General features: G+C 40.4%; 1 protein-coding gene across 1 annotated transcript in view; it reads left to right on the top strand.

Annotated features, from left to right (window-relative positions):
* The first annotated feature begins 5,303 nt into the window (after positions 1 to 5,303).
* NALCN (sodium leak channel, non-selective) overlaps positions 5,304 to 23,822 on the top strand; it is a 293,862-nt gene continuing 275,343 nt past the window's right edge. Inside the window, exons 1-3 of the mRNA XM_060129171.1 lie at positions 5,304 to 5,359; positions 18,894 to 19,040; positions 22,128 to 22,310. Coding sequence (XP_059985154.1) covers positions 18,933 to 19,040; positions 22,128 to 22,310 — 291 coding nt within the window. The 5' untranslated portion in view covers positions 5,304 to 5,359; positions 18,894 to 18,932. The remainder of the gene's footprint in view (positions 5,360 to 18,893; positions 19,041 to 22,127; positions 22,311 to 23,822) is intronic.

Genomic DNA, 23,822 nt, shown 5'->3' with positions numbered 1-23,822 from the left:
GATGGCATCTATGTCTTTCAGTTAATGATAAAACTACAAATATATTTAAAAGATATTAATTACATGATTAGTTTTTACTTCTCATTGTGTTCATTCTTCCAAAACATTATTGCAATGACTTAAATACCTAAGTTCTTTTTTTTTTTTTTCTTTTTTGACTCCACCATGCAGCATGCAGGATCTTAGTTCCCTGACCAGGGACTGAACCTGCGCCCTGTGCCTTGGGAGTGCGGAGTCTTAACCACTGGACCACCAGGGAAGTCCCTTAAATATCTAAGTTCTTTAAGATTGGTGACTTTACAAATAACTGAAAAATCAAGTCCATTCACTTTCATTGAGAACCTATGATGTGTCAACCATTTTCCATGCTATATTTCATCAAATATAAGATTCATTATTATTTTATGCACCACTGAGAAAGAGAAAATGTGGCCAGCTAAACTGTGATGTGTTCTTATCAGTTAGATGTTTTATTTTATACTGATTGAAAGAGATCTTTTAGACATATATATATATATATATATATATATATATTTTTTTTTTTTTTTAATGTGAATTTTTGTTCCGGACGCACAGGCCCAGCGGCCATGGCTCACCGGCCCAGCCACTCCGCGGCATGTGGGATCTTCCCGGACCGGGGCACGAACCCGTGTGCCCTGCATCGGCAGGTGGACTCTCAACCACTGCGCCACCAGGGAAGCCCTATATATTTTATCATATCTCTCTATTCTATAAATCAAAGGGAAAGCACAAGTGAAATAAATTGTCCTTCTAGAGACTACATCAGCTTTCCAGTCAAGGTCATGACTCTTCTCAGGATGACCCATCACTGGCTAGATAAGGCAGTGGTGTGAGAGTCCAGCCATTTCCGCTCAATGTGGTGTCACTATGGAACAATCACTGTGCAAGAGCTGCCCATGGGGCTGGCATGGGGCAATGTCAGGTTGGCATAGCATTCTGATGGTTCCCCCTCCCCAATCTTGCTTCCTCTATTTCCCTTCCCCAGGTGTTACTCCCCCCAGACCTTCTGTATTCCTAATTCCTTCTCAACATTTGCTTCCCAATCTGCAAAATTTTGCTTTTTCATCCACTTAAAATGTCCTCTCTTTCCCTCCATGCAATTAAATCTTCCAGGCTGACTTTAATTCAATGCCTTTCACAAGTCTATTCAGTCTTCTGCAGCCCATGTGGATAATCTTGACAGTCTCAGCTAACGTTGGACTTATAAGTGACAGCTATTTAACTAATTCTTGCATTGTACTATAACTGCCTTATATATGTTGGTTGTAGTTTCTCAGCGCCTTGAAGGCATCTACCATAGGTGGCAGACGTTGTTGGTGCCCTGCCCAGTTCCCCTCAGTTTCTCAGATTCTGTTGGTGTAAGTGGTGCCCCTTTGGTACACTTTCAAAGACCGGCACCCACAGATCTTCAGGGCACTGCTCTCAGACTGTTGGGACCACTTTGTCGATAAGTGCAGAGAGTCAGAAGTGCCTGGATGTTCATTTTTATTGCCTTACCTTCTCCTCTTCCCTTCCCCACTTACCCTCCTGAAGCCATTAACTAACAGTCATTAGTCACCCAATGACTGTTGGGTGAAAGCCCAGCAAATTTCCTAGGTTTAGACATCTCTGAGGCATAAGTTATAATTCAGCATTCCTTTACATAATCATGTTAAATCCTACTCTCTGTGAGTCTTATGCCTCAAATCGCTTCTTTTTCCTCCTTCTCTCCTGCTTCCACTTTGATCTACCCTGGGAGCACTTCTTTTAAAATTAATTGTACACACATATTCATCCCAGTGTCTGCTTCTGGGAAATTCAAACTAAGATACCATATCATATATTTTCCGTGTACTACATGTAGCGCCTAATGTTATGTGGGTTATCTTAGTTTAAACCACAAGCAATTGCTGCTATTCAACTGTTTATGACCAGTGGAGATGGTAGTGATCTAATAGTTGTGATCTAATAATTGTTGTTCAATATAGAATGATTGATCAAGAGGTAATTAATTACTTAACTTGGAGAAAAAGATTAGGCTAGATTTAGCAATTGTCTTTGTGAATTAAAAAATTCATACAATAATAATAATAACATATAGGCATATACACAAATACAAAATAAAATTCATGATAAGACACCATTTTATATCCACTTATAATGGGACAAAGGCAGGAAATAGGCTTAAATCAAGAAGATTTCTGGTGACTATTTGGAAAAACAAATATACTCTTGGATCACTGGAAGGATTTTAATAACAAGAAAATCGTTGCTGGAGTCTGCAATTTTAGTTAAAAAGATCCATTACTTCAATGGCTTAATGTTATATAAACACAACAGCCAGATCATATCTATACTTTTTATTTTGTTATATAGTGTTGTGAAAATTTATAGCTAAAACAATTTTATAAGTTTTTTCACTGAAGGTTCTGATAAAAGAGAGGCAACAATATTTTTTGTATAATTTAGTTATCATCCTGCCTAGATGTAGATACTGAATCTAATGGCCTCTGCAGGTTTTTTCCAGTCTTACAATGTGAGGATGTTTCAAAAATTAATGAGGGCATACTTATTCAACATCATCCTCTATTTTATTTTCACACTAAAGTAGGAAGCTTCAGTTCCCTGGCAGTTTAGTAATTAGACATTATTACAGCTGTGTTTTGAGATTGCTTTCTGGTAAGGGAATGGAAAATTTTCTGTTCCTAATATAAAAATATTTGACAGCCTCACTAAAAATACCTTTTGCATCAAAGGGAAAATTATTCATACAAAGTGTTTAATCTTGGACAATTAAATTTGTGAACTAATTGGTATTTAGTTAATTCGTTAAACAAATATTGATTGAGAACCTTACTGGGTAAAAAAAGTATTAGACAAAGCAAAATAGGGAGGCAAAGGCTTATAAGGTTAAGTTTAAGGGCCTTTAAATAAGTAGACGTGTTTATAAATAATTACCATAAAAGACAGTATGGAAACAAGACCAACGTATCCACTGGAAAGTATTAATGTAGAATAATACATCAGGTGAATATATTTCTCATACATTTTAGAAATTTCCCTTGATTACTTGTGCTCTTGACGTTATCTTCTTAAATTCTATTTTTTTAAAAATTTTGGGCCCAAACAGGTGCAATACCTGCAGGAATAATGTGATGTGAAACCAATGAACTTCCACAAGAAGCCTTGCTACTATGATACTGGGCTTGAAGATATTGTATTATTTGCCAGGATAAACTACAACCCAGAGAAAACCAGATTTCATAGGCATTACCTTCACTCATGCAACTAAACAAGGCTAGGAAAAAATATGCATTTCTTATAATAAATTCATAATCAATAATTTCAAATGGGTCCTTAAGATTACCAGTAATCATGTTCCCTAGTGTAGCCACTCCCCCACTGTCCTAGTTGACAATTTCCCAACTTATTTTTCCCTCAAACCGCCAACACATCCTTCCTCAATCCTTGCCCTCACTTGATGAGTTTCTTCCTCTTTCACTGAAATAAAAAATAAAATCAATTAGAAGATAATTTCCACAAGCTCATGCCATCCAATTCCCCACCTCCCTGCATTTAGGACCTGACACTCTACGTTCTCTCCTGTTAATATGAATGAATGTATGAATCATCTGTGCTTCTTGGTCAGGCCAGCCATCCTTTGTCTAGTGAAGTTCAACCCTCTCTTCTACTCAGGGACATGCTTTACTTATCATCTTCATGCATCACCAAGTTTCCCCTATCCACTGCATTAGCAAAAATGTATTGTTATGTCTCCCATCTTTAAAAGAATAATGATTGTCTTTTCTCCGCTTCCTCTTTCAGCTCCCACACCATTTCTCTCCAAATGTTTACAGCATAACTCTTTGAAGGAATTGTCTATATATAACTTCTGCATTCTCATCTCCTTGGCCTCGAAATGATTGTGTGTCGATTGTGTGTCCATTTTGTGTTGTGAAGAATATTTCCATATGGTTTCATTTGTTTAAAACTTAGCTTTTTATATAGTTGGTCTTTCTAAAATCTTCAGAAAAATATATTCCACATGGTTCTGTATTTCATGAAATGCTAATTATTTTAAAATTTCCTCTAAATAATAAAAAGTGCTAACACTGGCCCAATGTGAATAGATTGTGCAAGGGTTTTTTTTTTAAATGATAAGTTAATTAAATATGCAGAACTAGAGATTTTATTTTAAAAATGTGTGTATGTGATTTTACTCCCATCTCTTGGACTATAATTTTGTAATAGGGAATTGTTCTTCGGTTTGGGGTTCTGATTTCTCTTCTAGAGGAAGTTTCATTCAGTTTTCTCTCTCCCTGTATTTATGTGCTTGTGTGTGTAGACAGGACCACACACAAGCACTAAATCACTGTCAAGGATTCTTGGTGGGTTTAATATCTGACTACAAAGCAAGATGCCGGCGCCTGAGTAAACTTTTCAACAAATGCAGCTGAGAGGATAATGTCCCCTGGGTCTGAGCAGGGTGCTCAAATTTCCAAGATTTCCCCAAACCTGCTCCGCTGGGAGTCCCAGGAAACATAAGGTGCAGCTTCCTGTCCGGGTATCCTTACAGCGCCTGGAGGTGACCACTTTTTGAATGGGCATCCAGCCTCATGCACATAACGAAATATTTTAATGTTAAGAGAAAATGTTAACATGCTTAGAAGAGATCAACGTCACCGATGCCCTCATGATTTAGCAGTTTCATACTCAAGGGTGAAACTAGTCCTCATCCTCAGATACTGTGTCCAGTAAGACAAGACCACACGTACACGGGCCCCGCTCGCCTGTCCGCGGTGGCTGTACGTGTGCCCGTCCCGAGTGCGCGAGGAGCCCTCGGTGAGCACACCAGGGAGCACAGGAGGAGCTAGCTGGTAGGGGAGAGCCCAGCTGCTGCTGCTGGGAGGCTGGGCCGGTGGCGGCGGCCGGAGACAAGGAACCTGATGCCACCGACCTTCCCGCTCCCCTCTGCCGTCTCCTCCCTTCAGCCCAGGGTGCCTCCAGCATCCCAACCCCTGCGGCAAAGCCAACTCTGATTTAAAAAAAAAAAAGGCAGAAAGAAAAAAGCCCTCCCCCCCACCCCCGCCCTAGCCCTCGCCCTCGCCCTCACCCTCGCCCTCGCAGGCCCAGCAGCCCGGGTGGAGCGCGCCGCCGGAGCCGCGGGAGGTGAGGGGCCGCGTCCCCGCGGTGGGTGCGCGCCCCGCCCGCTGCCGCCGCCCGCCGCCGCCCGCCGCCGCCGCCCGCCGCCGCCCGCCGCCGCCGCCCGCCGCCGCCCGCCGCCGCCGCCGCCGCCGCCGCCGCCGCCGCCGCCGCCGCCGCCGCGGCACCATGACTGCTCTGAGCGCCGGGGTTACAGGTTGGTCACGGCCGCCGGAGGCCCGGGGGGGCGCGCCGGTCGCTCTGGTCCCGGCCGGGCCCAGGCGGGCCGGGGGCGGGAGGCGAGGGCCGGGCGCGGGAGGCGAGGGCCGGGCGCGGGGAGCGGAGCGAGCGCCCCCCAGGCTGCGCGGGGAACGGGCGCGGGCGGCCAGGAAGCGCTCCCCTGCCCCGCCGCGGGGTGCGCCTTCCCCGGCCTCGGATGCGCGCTGGATGCCCCGGGCCGCCAGACCTCGGCCTGCCCCGCCAGCACCCGGGGGCCAGGTGCCTGGGGGTGAGGCGGACGCGCAGCGCTCCCCGGGGCCATCGCGCAGGTGTGAAGGCCGCCTGCCTCGGCAGGTTTCCGGGCCGGCCTTGTCCACCCCGCCGCCAGGCTCCTGGGCGTCGCTCTGCGCTTCACATCCGTCCTTTTATGAATTGGCCTGTTTGAGTGGCTGTCATTAGGGTGGCCACACGGCGAGCAAAGCAGGGTCCTGCCAGAGCCACACCGTTTTGTCATTGAGCCCTTAAGAGACCGGTGTGGGTCTCCTGGATGGAAACTCAAGGCAGGCCCAGAACCCTGAGCAGGGCTGTATCTCTCGGACTCAGATTTTCTTCTTTCAGGGCAGCGTGATAACTCTAAATGCAGGTCCTGATAAATGCTTGAAATATCATAGGGTAAATCTTTCAATTTTAGGCATAATTGTTCAGGGAATATCCGATCAAGGATGCGTGTTCAGACACACTCAGGTTCAGGCCTCGGAAGGATGTGTTTTTAATCTCATGTTTGTACAGTCATCAGCTAGGCCTGGATTGCCCTCGCGGTGAGAGTTTGTGTACGAGGAGGTCCGGGTTGGCGAAGACCTTTAATAGGGATCAGAAAGTAACAGGTGGCTATTTTTAAAAAAAAATTATGATTCATATTTTCATAGCTACAACTGTGACTTGAAATTAAATAGGAGAGGAGAGGTTGGCCTATGGCAGTTATCCGCAAGGCAGATATAGAGCAGGAATGGTGTGTTTTTTTTAACATTCAAAGATTAAGTTTCAACAGTTCTAAATAAAAATCATGGCTTCTCAATCCTCTACAACAACAGCAAAAATGTATTTCCTAATCGGTGGGCTTTTGTTCTGTGGGCCTTTGATGTTGGATTTTCCATTCATCTCTAGTATATTTGATCTGGCTGTTGCTAAAACTAGAGTGAAGGAAAAGTCAAGTTTAAGAGAAAAATGAAAAAGTGAACAGGCTGGTTGGACCCACTTGGTGTTCATAGAAGATGTGACATTTTGGCAGAGTAGATGGTAAGCATACTAGGAGCTCTGCAAAAGTTGAAGACAAGCCATGTGAAATGGTGGTAAACTTTAGCTATGACATAGTCAAAAGAGGAAAAATATTACACTTGTAAAAGAAAAAATATCAACTTGAAATAGTAGCATTTGCTTGCGGTTTAGAGAATTGAGGTTTTGGGTACCATTTTTTTCTTCTTCTTTGGGTATGGCATTTCTTTGAAATGAGTTCCATTTGCTTCTCTTCTCTTTCCTGCATCCACTGTGAGTGTGTATATGTGTGTGTACACTTGGGCAGGCATGTACATATTTGTTTCATCCTTTATCAATGATGCTGTGATAATTGTAGAATTTTCATAACTATGTGAATATATCCCAGGGGAAGAGTGACAGGTTTGTGAAGAAAAAAAAAACCACATCTCCCCATAACATTGTATCCCAATGTAAACCAGGCGCTGGGCTAGGAGCTGGAGGTTCAATGAGGAAAAGAGATAGACCAGGACTTATGAATCTGTCAGGAAAGACAAATATGCAATCAAGTGGAGAGACAATGAGATAGCCTATTTTCTAGTTTTGATTTGGAAACTATGACCTTCAGTCTAAAGAAATTATAAATTGCCCCCCCCAGTATCAACATTTTGGAGGTTGTCATGTTATATGATTCTTACCTGTCTCAAGGACTTGTGCAAGAAGTTTTTACACCTTCAAAACTCGTTGTGCACAAACTTTTAACATTTTAAAATTAATCCTTTCAATTAAAAAATAATTAGATATGAAAGAAATGGCAGAAATGATTGTGAAAAGAGAATAAACAACCATAGTCCCGATAACCTAATACAAAAGATTGTACTATCTGTGTATTTTTAAGACTATATGACTTTTGTGTAGCTGTGGTCATGTGTTGTACATTTTTTTATGCTGTTTTTTCCATTTATTATTTGTCATAAGTATTTTTCATGTTTCTATACAGTTTTCTTCCTTAAAAAATTATAAATATAAGACTATGCCCTGTGAATATAGGCTCACTTAACATGGCTATAACTCTATCATGGGATATTTGCTGTTTCCAGCTTTTCATCATCATAAATAATGTCCTGATAGATAGTTAGAGTATAGGGATTTATTTCTATTGGAAGTTATTATTTTTCATGATAAATTCCAAACAGTGATATTCCTGGAAAAAATGGATTATCTAAATTTTTAAGTAGATATATATTATATATACATTTATGGAAATATATGTAATATATATTATAGGTTACGGATATGTACATAGCTCCAAGTTGGCTTTCTAAAGGTTATAATTCTGAATAAGATGATTTATATGCTTTCTGAGGTAAATCTGCCTTTTTAGTATTTGTGGATCATCTTCCCTCTTTTACAGGAATAATAGAACATAAAATATCTTGGATTTATGACCTTTGCACTGTATAAAGACTTGACCTTTAACAAATTCATCTGAAATCCAGCTGATAAAATATACCTCTTAGAGTAAAATCAAAGTAGGAATGCTATAAAAGTTGTAAAGCTGAATAAAAAGGTCTTTTAGGAAAAAGTGATTTTTGAGCTCAGGTGTCTAATTCTGCTTTTTGCTTTCCTACTCAGACTTCAAATAAATGATCAAAGGAATTTATATAGTGAGAAATCTGTGCCCTAAAGGTACAGAGAGAAGAAGACCGTTTGTTCCTAGGCTGTCAACCCTAAGGCATTTCTTGTAGATTCAGTACTGATGGAACTGGGCTCATGAAACTGATGGGTAAAACTAAGGTTCAGGTCACAATTCCCTTTCTCAGAGATTTGTACAAAAAAAAAGTAACAGAGCTTCTGCAGAAGCCCTTAATGTGAAGGGGTGAAGGTTAAAGGTGGAGCTTTCTGTTGGTAAGATGGAATTCATTGACTTCTGAGGCAGTTTCTTCATGAGACCCCAGGGCAAGGACAGCCACACCAAACAGAATGTGTTCAGATGACAGGGACTGACCCTGTGAGTCCAGAGGTTGGGGCAGGAGATGGGGTTCCGGGGAGGGAGTCCGGGAGAATTAGAAGTATGAGAAGTCAGAACACTGCAGCCAAGGGAATCATTTATGCAGAGATCAAGAGTGAGACTTATCTCCAGTTATGCAAAGGAAGGAGATGAAAAGAGGACTTTGTTTGGGGCAAGGATGCTATATGTGGAAGACAGCCAACACAGACACACAAATCAGTGCTCTTCCTGATGGGGAGAACAGAGCAAATGGAATACAGGCCTTGTTCTAAGGGAAATATAATAATTATTTTGTTTTAGATGGAAAAATATTCAGATGAAGATGGGTTATCATGGACCAGGAAAAATTAATTAAAAGTAGCCCACATGTAGATCTAGCCTGGTGAACACTTTGAATTTGAAAAATAAAAAAAGGAAAATATTCCATCAGTATTTTTATCAAGTTGAAAGAAACTATTCACAAGGGAAAATTTAGACTAGCTTCATTCTCCTCCTCCAAAATTAAAGGATCAGTAAAATAATATACTGAAAATGTGTAATTCTGAAAAATAGCAGAAGACTGTTCTCTTACGATACTAGTATGGCTCAAAATGAAATATAAAAAAGATGAAGAAATACATATTAGGCGCCTGCTACCAAAAGAAATAAAAGGTGAGGTAGAAGTATGTAAAAACAGAATAGTTCAAAAAAGAATTAAATGAGAAAAAATCACCTTATAATAATAAAAGTTGCTATCTTTAATAAAGTTATGATTACAGGCTTTCTATATATAATACATATACTAATTATCATAGCATTATAGTGTAGATAGGCAAAAGTATTCTTGTGTGTATTCATTTTGGGCAACATGGTCCTTAGATGTAGTATTTCCTCAAAAGGTCTATGACCTACGATGGGATAAGGAAGCAGCATTTCAGCTTAGGAAGTAAAGAAAACAACAGAAAAGAACTAGAGAGGTGAAGAAAGAGGAGAATGTTTAAAAACATGAATGAATTCATGATGAAATAGAAAAGCTTTAGATCTGATAGAAAAAAAGTAAAGCCCAGCATTCCAGTCTTTAAGGCCTATTAATGTATAGCTATCTATAGGAGGCATCAGTGTGTCAAGAACTAAGAATGAGATCGGGCTTCCCTGGTGGCGCAGTGGTTGAGAGTCCGCCTGCCGATGCAGGAGACGCGGGTTCGTGGCCCGGTCCGGGAGGGTCCCACATGCCGCGGAGCGGCTGGGCCCGTGAGCCATGGCCGCTGCGCCTGCACGTCCGGAGCCTGTGCTCTGCAACGGGAGAGGCCACAAAAGTGAGAGGCGCGTGTACAGCAAAAAAAAAAAAAAAAAAAGAATGGGGGCCAATGAAGGAAGGTGTTGAAGAAACGGCATGAAATTCTAAGGATGGGTAACTGACCTCAGACTACAAGAATGGAAAAGGAGAGGTGGATGGTGATTTATCAATAGAACAAATGCTAACAGAACTTGGTGGCTGAACCAACAGAATGAAAGGGAGGGGTGGGTGAGGAATGAATCCAGGACCTCAAGCTTGGGTGATCGTGGGCATTTTTGCACCTATTTGTAACGCCTAGGTAGAACAGCTAATCACTTCTTTATCTTTCAGTTAACTGTATCTGCAGGTTAAATCCTTTGCTTCTTTATTTCTTTATTAGTTCTTTATTGTTATTATGAAATCCACAGGAGATCAGCTTCACGTATCATGTTTGGAGTAGAGGAAGGATTTTTTTAAATTACTTATTATTTCTGAAAAGTACAAATTATGGAGGCCTGTGTCAGACAAGATACAAATTTGTATCAGACAAGATATGTCAGTGATGGCTTAAAATACTATTGAGTATATGTTATAAAATTTGCCTGGGGTAAAAAAAAAGCTAATTCAAGTATGGAAACTTCCTTGGCTATTCCTCCCAGGAGCTGAAGCTCAGAGAATAAGATAAATATTGTAAATAAGGAATTTAAATTTTCAGAACTAGAGCTTGTTGGACTAGTCTTTCTATTTCTCTCAATTCCATATGTCAATACTTTGTGGAGAAAAGAAATTTTAAACTCTGGGGAGCCTCAAAACAATTTTCTACTTTTTGTTAAGTAAAAATTGAAAGCAATGTTAAAAGCTAGTTAGTTCAACTAGACAAATTGTTTTTGCTTTGTTCCTTTCAAGAAATGAATAGCCATATTCTAGACTAGAAAATTATAGTAGAAAAGTCAAGGAAAAACCAAATTTCTTAGTTGTCTTCTCATAAGACAAAAATGTATTCTTGTATATCAAATATATTCAAATATATTTCAAATATATTTAAATATATCAAATATATTTTTGTGGAAAATTCTGAAGTTCTCTGAGGAAAACTTAGAATATACTTTATATACATTCAGTTATAGATCAAAATTTTTGTCTCAGATTTCTATTTTACCTTTATTGTTTATACCAGTCTCTCTTATTTTTTTCCCCAATAACCAGTCTTGACTCTCACCTATAATTTCTGTAGTGTCAAAATGCTCTTCTGAGCATCTAGACCAGTGGTTCCATCACTATTGGGACCAGCACTGGGAGAGTGTGTTAAGAATCACCTGGGGAGTGTTTTTTAAAAACACCATTTCCCATACTTTACCCTGCAAGGTTCTGTTTTAGTATGTCTGAGGTGAAAGATGCCCATGGTTGAGGGTGTTTACAAACCTCCCTAATGATTCAGATGTTAATCATCTTTGGAAACTACTATTTTAAAACATTCACCATTGTCCAAATTTTGTGAATTCATGTTACAAAATTAAACAACCACACACATACATAAATAGATAGCTCATTTTCATTTTCCATACTATTTAACTACTGTATGGAAAAGTTTTGAAAACCACCGTTTTAAGCATCCATCTTCTTTGTCCAACCATTGCAAATTCATGATGAGGTTAATTGACTACAATAAAAAGAGGTAATCTCCTTTTCTGATCTTTCATAATATTTAATGATAGTAGCAGTTTCTTAAAATAATATGCCTGTCATTGGACTATTGGATGATGAAAACCCATGAAACTTCTGCCACGACCTGGAGGAAACTGGACCTTTCTAAAAAAATTATACCATCAGCCTGTGGTGATTTTTAACTCTGATACTCTTTTCTTAAAAATTTCTTACACCTACCTTGTACCCAAAATAACTCACAAAATTAAAAATACATATCCTTTCTAAACTTGGAGTGAAAGGCTAGGGCTTGTGAAAAGGATTGACTGAATTTTCTGAGTAGAGAGGTTGGAAAGAGGATGGTCAGCCTACATGTGTGAGCTGATTGCCTCATTTTGTAACCAATACAGTGATTTAGGAGACAAATACAACTTCTAACCCTCTCCTACTGATGGGCTGTTTTAGTTTGGCCTGCAGGGTGCAGTGGTGTTGGGACATCATAGTCTATCCTGAATTCCTTTACCAAATCTAGTGATTTTTAAAGGTCAAAGAAAATTCAATTTTCACAATTAAAAATGAAACAGAACTGAATCTTTGAGGAAGTAATGAGACTGTTTTGAAGTATTTGTAGAAAGAACTAGAAAAAAATATGCTGCTTTTCTTTGGGATGTAGGAAGTAGAGTCAGTATAAAAAGTGGGGAACCATTTTCTGTTTTTAATCAGTGTGTTGACAAAAGGAAACGAGAAAAGAAGAGCCGGCGGTTGGAGATGGCCCTTTGAAATGTTTAGCTTCCTCTGTTTGGTGGCCCATCTTGGGTGGCTCTTGCTATCCTGCTGAGACTGGACCACGCATGTAACACTGTTTTTGCAGGGCTGCATCCCGATTTAGCTAGGGCCAAGACGTAGATGAGAAAGCACCCAAACGGAAAGTGCATTTGGAGAGAGAGAGGCAGAGAGATACAGAAAGAGAGATTGCTGCTGTGATCTGGGGTCCAGTTTTAACGATGTTTTAGTTTGCCTGCTAAGTGATGTGCTCTGCTGTTGCTAAGGCAGACCTAGGACTCAGGCAGCTGCCTGCCTTTCCTCCAACCACTAGGAACCAATTAGAAGAAAAGATGCATCGCATTGGGCCAATTAAGTTTCAAGAGCAAAGGGTACTTTGGGAACAGGATGCACTTGCCCCGGGGCATTGCAGTCTAGGTGCTGCCTTGCTCTAATTTAGTTTCACTACTCAGACTTGGGAGAGGCCAGAACTTGGAGACTCCCCATCTCTGTTCGCTGGGGAAAGAGAAAGTTCTATTCACAAAGCCCTGGAAAGGTCAGATTGAAAGACAAGGACAACTGAATATCATGGGGGTAAAGGTCAGAAAGTGACCTTGGGTAAGGCACTCACCTTCTCTAAACTTCATTGTCATCTGTGAAAGAGGAATAGCAGAGACACCTGCTTTATTGGGGTGTGGCGAGCAGTTGATGAGATAATCCACTCAAAGCTCTTAGCCTCACACATGATAAATCCTCAGCAAATGTCAGGTGTCATTTGTTTATGCTTAAAAACTGATGATTTTCATATTTTACTTGTCTTAAAGAAATTACAATGAAATTCATCACTGTTGCAAAACATTTGAATTGTACAAAAGTTCTTGAAGTTAAAAAGTAAGTCAAATTCTCTGCCCATTCTCTCCCTCCCTCCCCTACCTCTGTTCTCCCAACAAAATGGACTCCCTGGGTTCTAAACTTGCTTCCAGTTCATGTGGATCTGGGCAAGCTTGCCTCAGACTTTTAATCTGTACAATGGGGATAATACTAAAAACTACATCAAAGAGGTATTACAACCTTGGAATAGTGCCTGGCACAGAGCCAGCTTTTGATAAATGTTTGCTCTCATCTTTCAAGTGGAAAAAAAAAGAATGCATAATGCTTAAGCTTGATTCTCTTCTAAAATTAGGTACAGTAATTTACAGACCACCATGCTACCCTGAGTTGATAAAATGCATAAAATTATGAGCAGCTTCAAGAGTGTGTTAAGAAATTTTGTCATTGGAAGTCTCTTGGGAGGTGATCTTTTGCAAACTCCCAGGTGGAATAGAAGTCCTTTCTGCAAACTGCACGATGTGTGTGTAGTCATTCTCTCTGAGAATATCTGGAAAGAAGTGTACCATTTCTTGGGATGGCCAAACACATTATTATTAGAAACTTTTAGATTAAACGGTTCTTTTGTTGAATAAACAGCTGCCACTTGCTAACTTCTGATTGGTAGCTTCTATTTAGTCTGGATTTTCTTTGCTAGAAGAACAAAGAACACTACAAAATAGAATCACAACCCTGAGAGTGCCCTGAGCTTTGCATTTTGACTATGACAGAAGGACTTCTCTCAATAAAGCTCTTCTTTCTGCCCTAATATAATCTCTGCAGAAAAACATACACTCTTTTACCCATGTATCATAAGTCAGATCTGTTTTCTATTTTTCATGTTCTCAGCACATTTGGTCAAGAATTTATGAGACTAAAACTAACTCTAAGAAATGAAGAAATCTGTCATCCTTAGGAAGCTGTCTCTTTTACTGTCTCTTTACTACAGCTGTCTCTTTACTACATGATGTAAGATTATCAGATGGGAGTTAGTAAATGCTTCTTTATGTGTTTTTTTTTCCCACAATTTAGACAAAAGATGATAAAAGCATAATAGACTATTTCTAGGATTCATCCTCAAGGAAAAAGGCTGGATATATGCATACTAACTTCCGCTATCTGAAAGTGACATTTAGATAGATTTGATAAGGCGTTTGATGATTTCTTACCAGAAAAAAAAAATCGACACATTTTTATCAATGTGTGGCTGGAATAACTATAATATGACTCATATAATACAAACGGATTCAATTTTAAGAAAGGAGAATGTCTGTAGTGTTTTCGCAAACAATAATCAATGCTAAGAGGGTTTAGAATTACAAGGTTGTATGATGAGAAAGTGTTGAGGGACTTCCCTAGTGGTGCAGTGGTTAAGCCTCCGCGCTCCCAATGCAGGGGGCCTGGGTTCGATCCCTGGTCAGGGAACTAGATCTCGCAACTCAGAGTTTGCGAGCCACAACTAAGACCCAGCGCAACCAAATAAATAAATAAATATTTTTTAAAAGATTCATGCTTTAAAAGAAGAAAAAAGAAAAAATGTTGAAAAGTAGTTTTCTTTTTATTATCTATTTTATACTGTACTTAATTTTTAATTTAATAGTTCCGTGAATCACTTTGTCTTGGTTTATATCCTGGCTCATCTCTGTACCTAAATTTCTTGATCTGTGAAGTGGTTCTTGTAAGAATCGAATGACATGATGTATGACATGCTTAGAATCAGGCCTGGCACGGGATAAGCCCGCAGTAAACATCCGTGTGGGAAGGAGTCTTTTACATGGTGGTCAGCTTAATTTGGGAGGAAATCAACTGGTGGAAGTCACAGTGGATTCGTAGTATTTTCTGTGTGAATGAATGAATGGGAAACAGGATAAGGGGAGGTTGCCTGGGTTACAGGAAAGACCATCTCAGTGTGTTGGGAAGCTGATTCTAATACAAAAGACAGGACATATTAGAAAGGGTGATGTCAGCAATTCCCTGGTGGTTCAGTGGTTACAATCTGTGCTTTCACTGCCAGGACCAGGTTCGATCCCTGGTTGGGGGACTAAGATATTGCAAGCTGCACAGCGTGGCCGGAAAAAAAAAAGGGGTGATGTTTGTGACCATCCAGACCTGAGGTCCCATGGCCTGGAAAGGGCTCTAGTAACGGGGTAAAGGGAAAGGGGCCTTGGACATACGTGGAGTGAGAAGGGAGGAAAGAAGTCACCAGTGAGGATCTGTGACGAGGGAATCTGTGCACGTGTGGAGACCTGCCTGCGGGGACTAGGAAAGTTCAGGGCAGTAGGATCTGAGAGGAAGGGGTGAAGTAGAAGTATGTCAGACCGGTAGCACCTGTCCTGTTGATTTTCAAGTGATGATGGTATTGGCATGGCTACAGTTGAGGGAGAAGCCACGTAGGTACATGACTCAGTAATAGAAGCTGCTGGCCATCGACAGACAGTGATGGAAACTGTGGGAACAGATGCTCATTTGAGCGGTTAAGTACAGAGGACAGGCACACAGGACAGCAGGTAAAGGACATGCTAGAAACCATAATGTAGAAGATGGAAGATTCAAAAGACGAATGCAAACCCAAGAGAGTTCCAAGGAGAAGAAAAGACCAACAGGGTTGCAAGTACCTCACAGCTAAAGAAAAATGAATATATTTTCTTTTGGTCCAGAGAGAGCTGGGGTGACTACAAAACTGGATTTTAACCATTTAAAAGAGAGCCATGAATCAAAGTGTCTTTTCTCCCTGAGTTGCCACTAGCTGTTTCCAAGTAAAAGATTCACCAATGAACATATTATAACTGTGCAGCCTCCACCCACTGTTGAACTATTTAAATACCAGCTGCTTTTAATAAGTATGAAAAAGCAACTGGAGACCCCGCTTGTCAAACTTAGCGCACTGCCTTATGAAGGACACTTCTGTAAACAGAGAAAAAAAAATCGTGTTATAAGTACATGATAATGATAAGGCTAAGATACACAGGAGCAATTTCCCATCAAAATAATAAGCGTACCCAGGATACTTAAATATTCCTCCTGGTCTTTATCAGGGGAATAATAGGTTTGCTGTACTCAGTTATATTGATTCAACCTGAATGAATGTGTATGACAATATTTCTGTATATAAAGGAAAATTATTACAATTAATTGCCTCAAATTAATTTTGGATTCTTCATATATTTGTAACTTGAACTTATTTAATATTATTAAATCAGTTATAGGTTCAGTGATTCAGGAGCTAGTTGTTGATAAATACATATTTGTTGAGTTTTAATATATATGTGGATTAACCAGGTTTTCCTGGGCACTGTTTGATTTGGTGACAGTTTTGTATTAGGTAAATTTTGAAAGTGGATGATAACTAATGTCATTCATTGTAGTTGCACTGTTTTGGTGGCTCAAATATAGCCATCGTGGAGGTTTTTTAAAAAAATAAATTCTGGGTGTCTACTTCTCTAAGATAACAAATCCATAATCAAAAATCGGCTTTGCTCCAGATGGAATATTAGTAATACAAGGTGCATGGAATTCATATGTGAAGATTTCACATTTATACATCAAAATTTTTTGAGACCTTAACTTATGGCCAGATCACAGAGCAGTTAAATGGCCATTCATAAGCTTCCACTGGCTCAGTGGAAAGGTGTTATGGCTAGTAGCTAGGCCTATACATTTTTCTTGTATCATCTTTGAACTACATTGTAAAACCTCTCTTTATTTCCTCCTTTGCCTTGTGTAATCTTGAAGGATTTCTAAAAGATTCTGAATCCAGTTTTGGGGTACATAGGAGACTGTCATTCAAGAAGCATCCCAAATTGAGGCCACCAGATGTCCCCCCCCCCCCCCCCCCCCCGCTCCACAGTAAATCTGAGAACAAGCATAATTTGAATATTCTGCATATATTTACATATCAATGTCAAGAGTCCCTAACTCCAATTATGTAAAATAAAATTAATTAGTGCAGCCTGCTGCAAAACCCATATTCAAATCCAATATTCAGGGCAAGGCAGCCTGGAAATACCTAGCACATCTTAAAGGCAATTAGCTTGATTTCTTCTGGGAATAAAAGGGCCAGGCAGATGCACCTACCTTGGTGCATCAAGGAGAACAGACACAGAGGTAGGCGCTCGAACACAGGGAATCGGATCAAAGGCGATTGGTCCTGAGCTGCTGTGTTCTCTTTCCCAGTGAACGTTGCACACACGTACACAATCTGCAAACACATTCTTGTTCTTCTCCTGTTCCCGCGAGGATTGAGTGGCACTCGCTGACCTTGATTAGGTTTCTTTCCCCAGCCCCAAGGAGCAGCAGAGAGCAGAGCCAGCGCACCTTCCTGGTGATAGAACTACTGCATTTTCCTGACTCGGCGTCGCCATGGCTGTGTGCTGCCTGGAGGACCTTTACCCTCCCTCACCTGCCTTTAGAAATTCTCCTAATCATTCCTCAGCACCAGTTTGGTCTACTACGAACACCTTAGACTTTGTAGTCAGAGCTTCTTTTAAAACCTCAAGTTTGCTTTGGTGACCTTGTTTGCTGCCTCGAGACTGGACTTCCTCATGCTTGCATAAAAAGACAAGATGTTTCCTTTCTTCCACCAGTTGTAAAAATGAAATATCATTGCTAAGTGCCCAAAACATAGTTCATATCCAAAAAATGTTAGCTCCTCTCCTTCCTTTAAGACTCAAGCCAGGGACTTCCCTGGTGGCGCAGTGATTAAGACCCCGAGCTCCCAATGCAGGGGGCCTGGGTTTGATCCCTGGTCAGGTAACTAGATCCACATGCATGCTGCAACGAAGGAGACTGTGAGCCGCAACTAAGATCTGGCACGACCAAATAAATAAATAAATATTTAAAAAAACAAAAAGATTCAATGCAGGTGTTAGTCAAAGGAGAAGTCTCTGTGGGTGCAGGGGTGATCAGGCACTGCCTGCCTTTACAGTATCTCCTCCCACATTTTTGCACTTATATTTGCTACTTGTGTCCTGAGGGCCCAACGTGTAGCTGCTGGATTGTGGCTGGTGGTAGCGATGGCTAAAGGGAGGTGACATGTATAGCAAGATGGGGATGACTCAGAATTGTGAAGTGGAAAGCAGGCATTTCATCATACCCCTCTTCAGTATGCTTTGGGTTTACTTCAGGGTTGGTAGAAGAATTGATATAGTTACAAAATTCATAAAAGAAAAAAACGCTTTATTTAGAGTAGATTCTGCCCTATTCTCTCTGGCTCCCATCCACCATGGCAAGGACAAAATTGGGAGGTCAGCCCGGGTCTATCCTGTTGTTGGCAATAAATGTCTGTGGGTGTCACGTTAAATTAACCCCAGGTTCCCCTGAGAATGATCTGAGTAGTTTATCTGGATTGGTCAGCTGTGCTCGGGCACAGACCACCTTGAAGTGGAGGCAGCTCTAGGTATATGAACATAGGCCTCCAAAAATTCCCTATTAACATGTGAACCCTAAGAGGCAAAGCTGTTTTACCCCAGTTAATCTAGACCCCAGTGGTCTCTAAAGTAGCACACAGAATGCTTTATGACGTGCACAAGACGATCTGTTGGGTTGAGGGAAAAAAAATTCAAGTTTTTTTACTAACTTTTATCTCATCCTTTAAAAATTTCTAGCTGCATGTATTGATTATATACAGTACAACAGAACAGGGGTGTAATTAACAAATGCCTAGGCACGCATGGGGGACTCTGTTTTTGTGATTAGCATAAGGATGGGTTAGGGCACTAACACACTCTCCATTTCCTCTTCCAGACTGTGGTTTTGAACTTGCTCCCCAGAGCTAACTTCAGCATGCTCAAAAGGAAGCAGAGCTCCAGGGTGGAGGCCCAGCCGGTCACTGACTTTGGTCCTGATGAATCTCTGTCGGACAATGCAGACATACTCTGGATTAACAAGCCAGTAAGTTTCTTTTTGGAAGTGTGGAGAGGCCCACGCTGATATAAAGGAAATTTGATTCATGTCATTCAAAACTCATGTAGCTTTGGCTTTGAAATGTCTGAACTGCAGTAGAACGTGGATGAGTCTCGGAGTCTGGAGGTTGAGAACAATCCCGATGAAATAATGAGGTGCCGCTGTGAGTTATTCACAGAGGAAGGCATGAGAGGTGGTCTGGCTCCCCCTTCTCCCTTCAGAGCCACGAAATGTAGAGTTAATACCACTTCTCAGATTGACCCAAAGCTGGAGACCGAGATGAGGAACCTGTTCGACCAGACTTCCTTTACTTACCTTCTCATGATGCAGGGACCTGAGGAGACAATCAGATGTTTGGAATTAAAGGTCTCCTTCTGAGTTGCACGGAAAGGTTAATGAGATAGTGGATAGTGTCTCTGAAGAATTTTGTCACCTTCTCTGCCTAATTAAGCTGATGGGAACTTGAGGGGAAGCCTGGCTACACCAAGTGTCATTGTACACGAGACAGTTTAGCAGCCAGAGCTGGGGCGGAAGGCATAGCCACAGGGCTGGAAAGTTCAGCTCTAGGATCCTGAGTGGTATAAACTCCTTTCTCAAACCAGCAACAGGGGCTGAATTCAGGAAATGAACCGCTACTCTAGCAGTGCTTGCCTTTCCCTTGACCTTGACCATGATAAAGATGATCGGCCTTGGTCCCCCTGTCCTTTCCCGTCTAATCTGTCCTCAAGACTGCTTCTCGCCTGCTCACATTTCTTTCCACATTTCCGTGTCTGTTTCCATCACCCTTCTGCTTTACGATCATTGAAACATCCCTTTTACCTACAGTGCAAATCAAAATGCGTTAGTATCACATGCAAAGCCCTTTATATTGTGGTTCTAACTTGTTCAGCAACTGCCCTTTCCTGCATCTACGTACACTCTGTTCACTTGTCGGTGGCTTCCTGCTCTTCCGAGATGTTCAGCCAGTTCACATTGTTTCCTTTGCCCCGAGACCCTTTCCCAGCAGCTCAGATGAGTCACATCACCCTCACCCATGAAGGCTCAGATGTGACCCCTGCCCCCATCCACTCTGAGTTTCCTCCTTTGACCCTTCCCCACCATAGATGGAATGAACCTCTTCTCTTTCCACTTATCCTACTTTATATGTAAGTAGAAATGATATTGTATATAAATATCTATGTTACGCACATCAGACTGAAAGTAGTGATGAGTCAAAACTGTGTTGTTTCCATTTGTGTGTCCTCAGAGCCCAGCATAATTTCTGACACATAGTAGGTCTTCCATTCACGTTTAGAGACTTTGAACAGAATAGACAATAAAGCAGTCGCTAACTTTTTCTTAGTATCCACCACATACAGAGCTTTCTGAGAACTTCTGAAGAAGGTAGTTTTATAGATGTAGGCGTGTAAACACTAGAATGATTAATGCTTAATGAGAATTCATTCTTTAAATTCACTACAGTTTTGTTGTGGGAGAACCCATCTTTTGAAACTCTTGGGTAATTAGATCCTTTGTGTTGGAGGCCCAGATGGGGCTAAATTTACACACTGATGTTTATTGAAGCGCTTCCTAATTGCCATGAAAAGTACATCAACTTTTAAAGTTAATCATCAGTGACTTATATGGTATGGAATTAGCAGCATTATGTCTTCATGAAAATATTACAACTGTCATTAATATTATAACCCACTCACCAGCCTACAAGTGTCTGAGTCTCCTCAAAGTTCTGACAGGTTTTCTGTTTCTCATTGTGGGTGCTTGCTAGCTTGTGTAGCTGCAGAACCGTCTACTATGAAACTAAAACATCTTCTTTCAGGGGGAGTATATTAAAGGATTAATGTGACTGCATATATATACAGGACAGTCAATAAATAACACATTGAGATTACGTTTAGGAATTGTGTACTAACTGATTAGCTAGTAATATAAATTGTGTAGGTTTAGCATGCAGATGCGTTAATATTTTTTTATCCTAGGTATTAGTTTTCGTAATAAGATGTTATACATGAGTAATTTTATGTCTCACACATATACAGATGTATACACACACATTTATCTTTTTAATTCCTACTTCTTTAGGTTGGGGTTAAGGAAAGTCTTCAAACAGCACATGCACTGCCAGAATTGCACACAAACTTATTTTTTGGCATTTTAGGAGAGATATCTGGGCTAAATTTTTATAAAACATGTTCTCCAAAGTAAAGAGGAAAGTACATTTATTATTAAGCTTTGAAAATATAGGATGAGAGCAGATCTTAAAATATATTTTTATACAAGGGTGTTACATATAAGATAAAATAGAAAGAAAACCATTCTTATGGAATATGTATCGATTTATTTTAAGAAGCATTTGAGGTCTACTAGGATAGGCCACGGTGCTAGATTCCAGGGAAGTTACAATAAATATGGTCCCCGTTTCTAGGTGCTCATAGTACATAAAAAACTATGAAAGTAGGGGCTTCCCGGGTGGTGCAGTGGTTGAGAGTCCACCTGCCGATTCAGGGGACACGGGTTCGTGCTCCGGTCTGGGAAGATCCCACATGCCGCGGAGCGGCTGGGCCCGTGAGCCATGGCCGCTGAGCCTGCGCGTCCGGAGCCTGTGCTCCGCAACGGGAGAGGCCACAACAGTGAGAGGCCCGCGTACCGCAAAAAAAAAAAAAACTATGAAAGTAATAGCATATCACTTTCCTATCAATACATATATTGATTGAATCAGAATCTCCCTATATTATGGCCTTATGCCCTGGTAAGTATCAGAGCCATTGGGGTAGCCTGACCTGGTTAACATCGAAGCTTTGGCTTTTATTAATGCAGGACCACAGACAAGCCCCTTAACCTTCCTGAGTCTTAGTGTTTTCATGTGAAAATTAGGCTGCTTTGAGAATTAAACGATGTAAAATACGTGAAAATATTTAGCACGTTACAAGTATTTAACGTGTTAGTTTCCTTCTTCCTTTTCTCCCTACTGGTGAAATATTTCCATCTCGTTATTACGTTTTCCAAATAGCATGGTTCATAACACAAGTTTAGGATATTTCGTGGCATCAAGATAGTAACTCCGGACCATCTCTGCAGTGGGTTCATTCTCTGCTGCGCATCTGTGCCATCATCAGCGTCATTTCTGTCTGCATGAACACGCCCATGACCTTCGAACACTACCCTCCTCTGCAGTACGTGACGTTCACCCTGGACACTCTGTTGATGTTTCTCTACACGGCAGAGATGATAGCAAAAATGCACATCCGGGGGATTGTCAAGGTGAGTGTTTCCGTGTTATTTAAGCTGAAAACCAAAATGCATTGAGAATCTAAATCAGTTTAATGCTTTCACATTAATTTCAGTCAAATAAAACGTCTCTTTATTTTATCGATATTGAAGTCTTTTTAAAAAGGGTATAACTCCAGATGTTGGTGAAAATATAATACATTAAGAATAATTAAAAAGTGAAGTCAATTGTGTAAGGCACAAAGTCTTGGAATATCTGAGAAGGAGCTAGATGACCCCACTGCTGACTTCGTGAAGGCCGGAGGAGGGTCTTTCATGCCACCTATGGGGTGAGCATGCCGCCTAGGGCAAGGAGGCACCTGTTGGTTCATGGAACGCAGAATAAACGTCATGTGATAAATTTGCAGTGCGATGGTAATCAGCAGGATGTCATTCACCTGAGACATTCTGAACATATTAAGAGGGAAAAAGAAAGGACTTGAAATGGAAAGGAATTCCAGGACTGTAACACAAGGAATGTGTAACATGAAATTGGCACCATTGGGAGACAATAAATAAATAAAGAAAAGAAAAAGGAAAAGAAAGAAAAAGGAAAGGAAGAAAATTTCTGTCCCGGGATATCTCTTTCTTCTGTAACCCTAACCTTCGCAGAGGGTTTTTATTTATTTATATTTTAACCTTCATTAAAAATATGTAGATGATGCTGTCTCTGAAGTATTTCAAATTGTACTATTTAGAGAGACAATGGTATAATGAAACAGCAGATTGGGTGTTAGGGTCTGACAAATGACAGATTTGACTCAAATCCTAGCCTTTTCTTTTACTGGCTGTATCAGCATCTCAAGTGAGGTAATTCTGATGAAGAAGGGCCTTATTTTGTATAAGGGTTTCAAGACTTTAACAAGATGATGCTTAAGATATAGTTATTGGGTCAATTTTTTTGCTTCTCTTTACAATAATTCATTGCGTGCTATCTTTAAAAGGGAGTTCACAGTCAATGCACTATTTTTTTCACTTTTAACTTTTTAAAAACTTTTTATTATGGAACTTTAAAAATTTACAGGAAAGTAGAGATTATAGTTGTAATGAATCCTGTAACTCAGCATCAACAGTTATCAGTATTTTCCCAGTTCTATTTCATTTTAAAGCAAATCTGAGAAATCAGATTATTTCAGAAACAACTTCTTATGCATCGCTGACTGACAAAATCTTTTTTTTTACATATTGCATCTAGCACAATTAACAATAATTCCTTAATGTAGGCTAATACCCCATCCGTATTCATAATTCCCCAGGTGTCTAAAATATTTTCTTTTACAGTTAGCTTCTTTGAATCAGAACTCAAAGGAGCTGTACAAAGTGTATTTGTTATATTTTAAAATCTCATTTAAGTCTCTTTAAATCCTTTAGGTCTCAGCCCCACATGCCCTGCAAAAAAATTTTCCATGTCATTGATCCATTGGGAAAGTGAGTCTTTTGTCTTGCAGAATGTTCTACAGTCTAGGTTTGGATAATTGCTTCCTGGTGGCTCTATTTAATAGTTTC

The sequence above is a fragment of the Lagenorhynchus albirostris genome, chromosome 18 (assembly GCF_949774975.1).
Source record: "Lagenorhynchus albirostris chromosome 18, mLagAlb1.1, whole genome shotgun sequence".
NCBI lineage: Eukaryota > Metazoa > Chordata > Mammalia > Artiodactyla > Delphinidae > Lagenorhynchus > Lagenorhynchus albirostris.
Note: the sequence above shows the minus strand (reverse complement) of the source record. Positions and strands in the feature narration are given on the sequence as shown.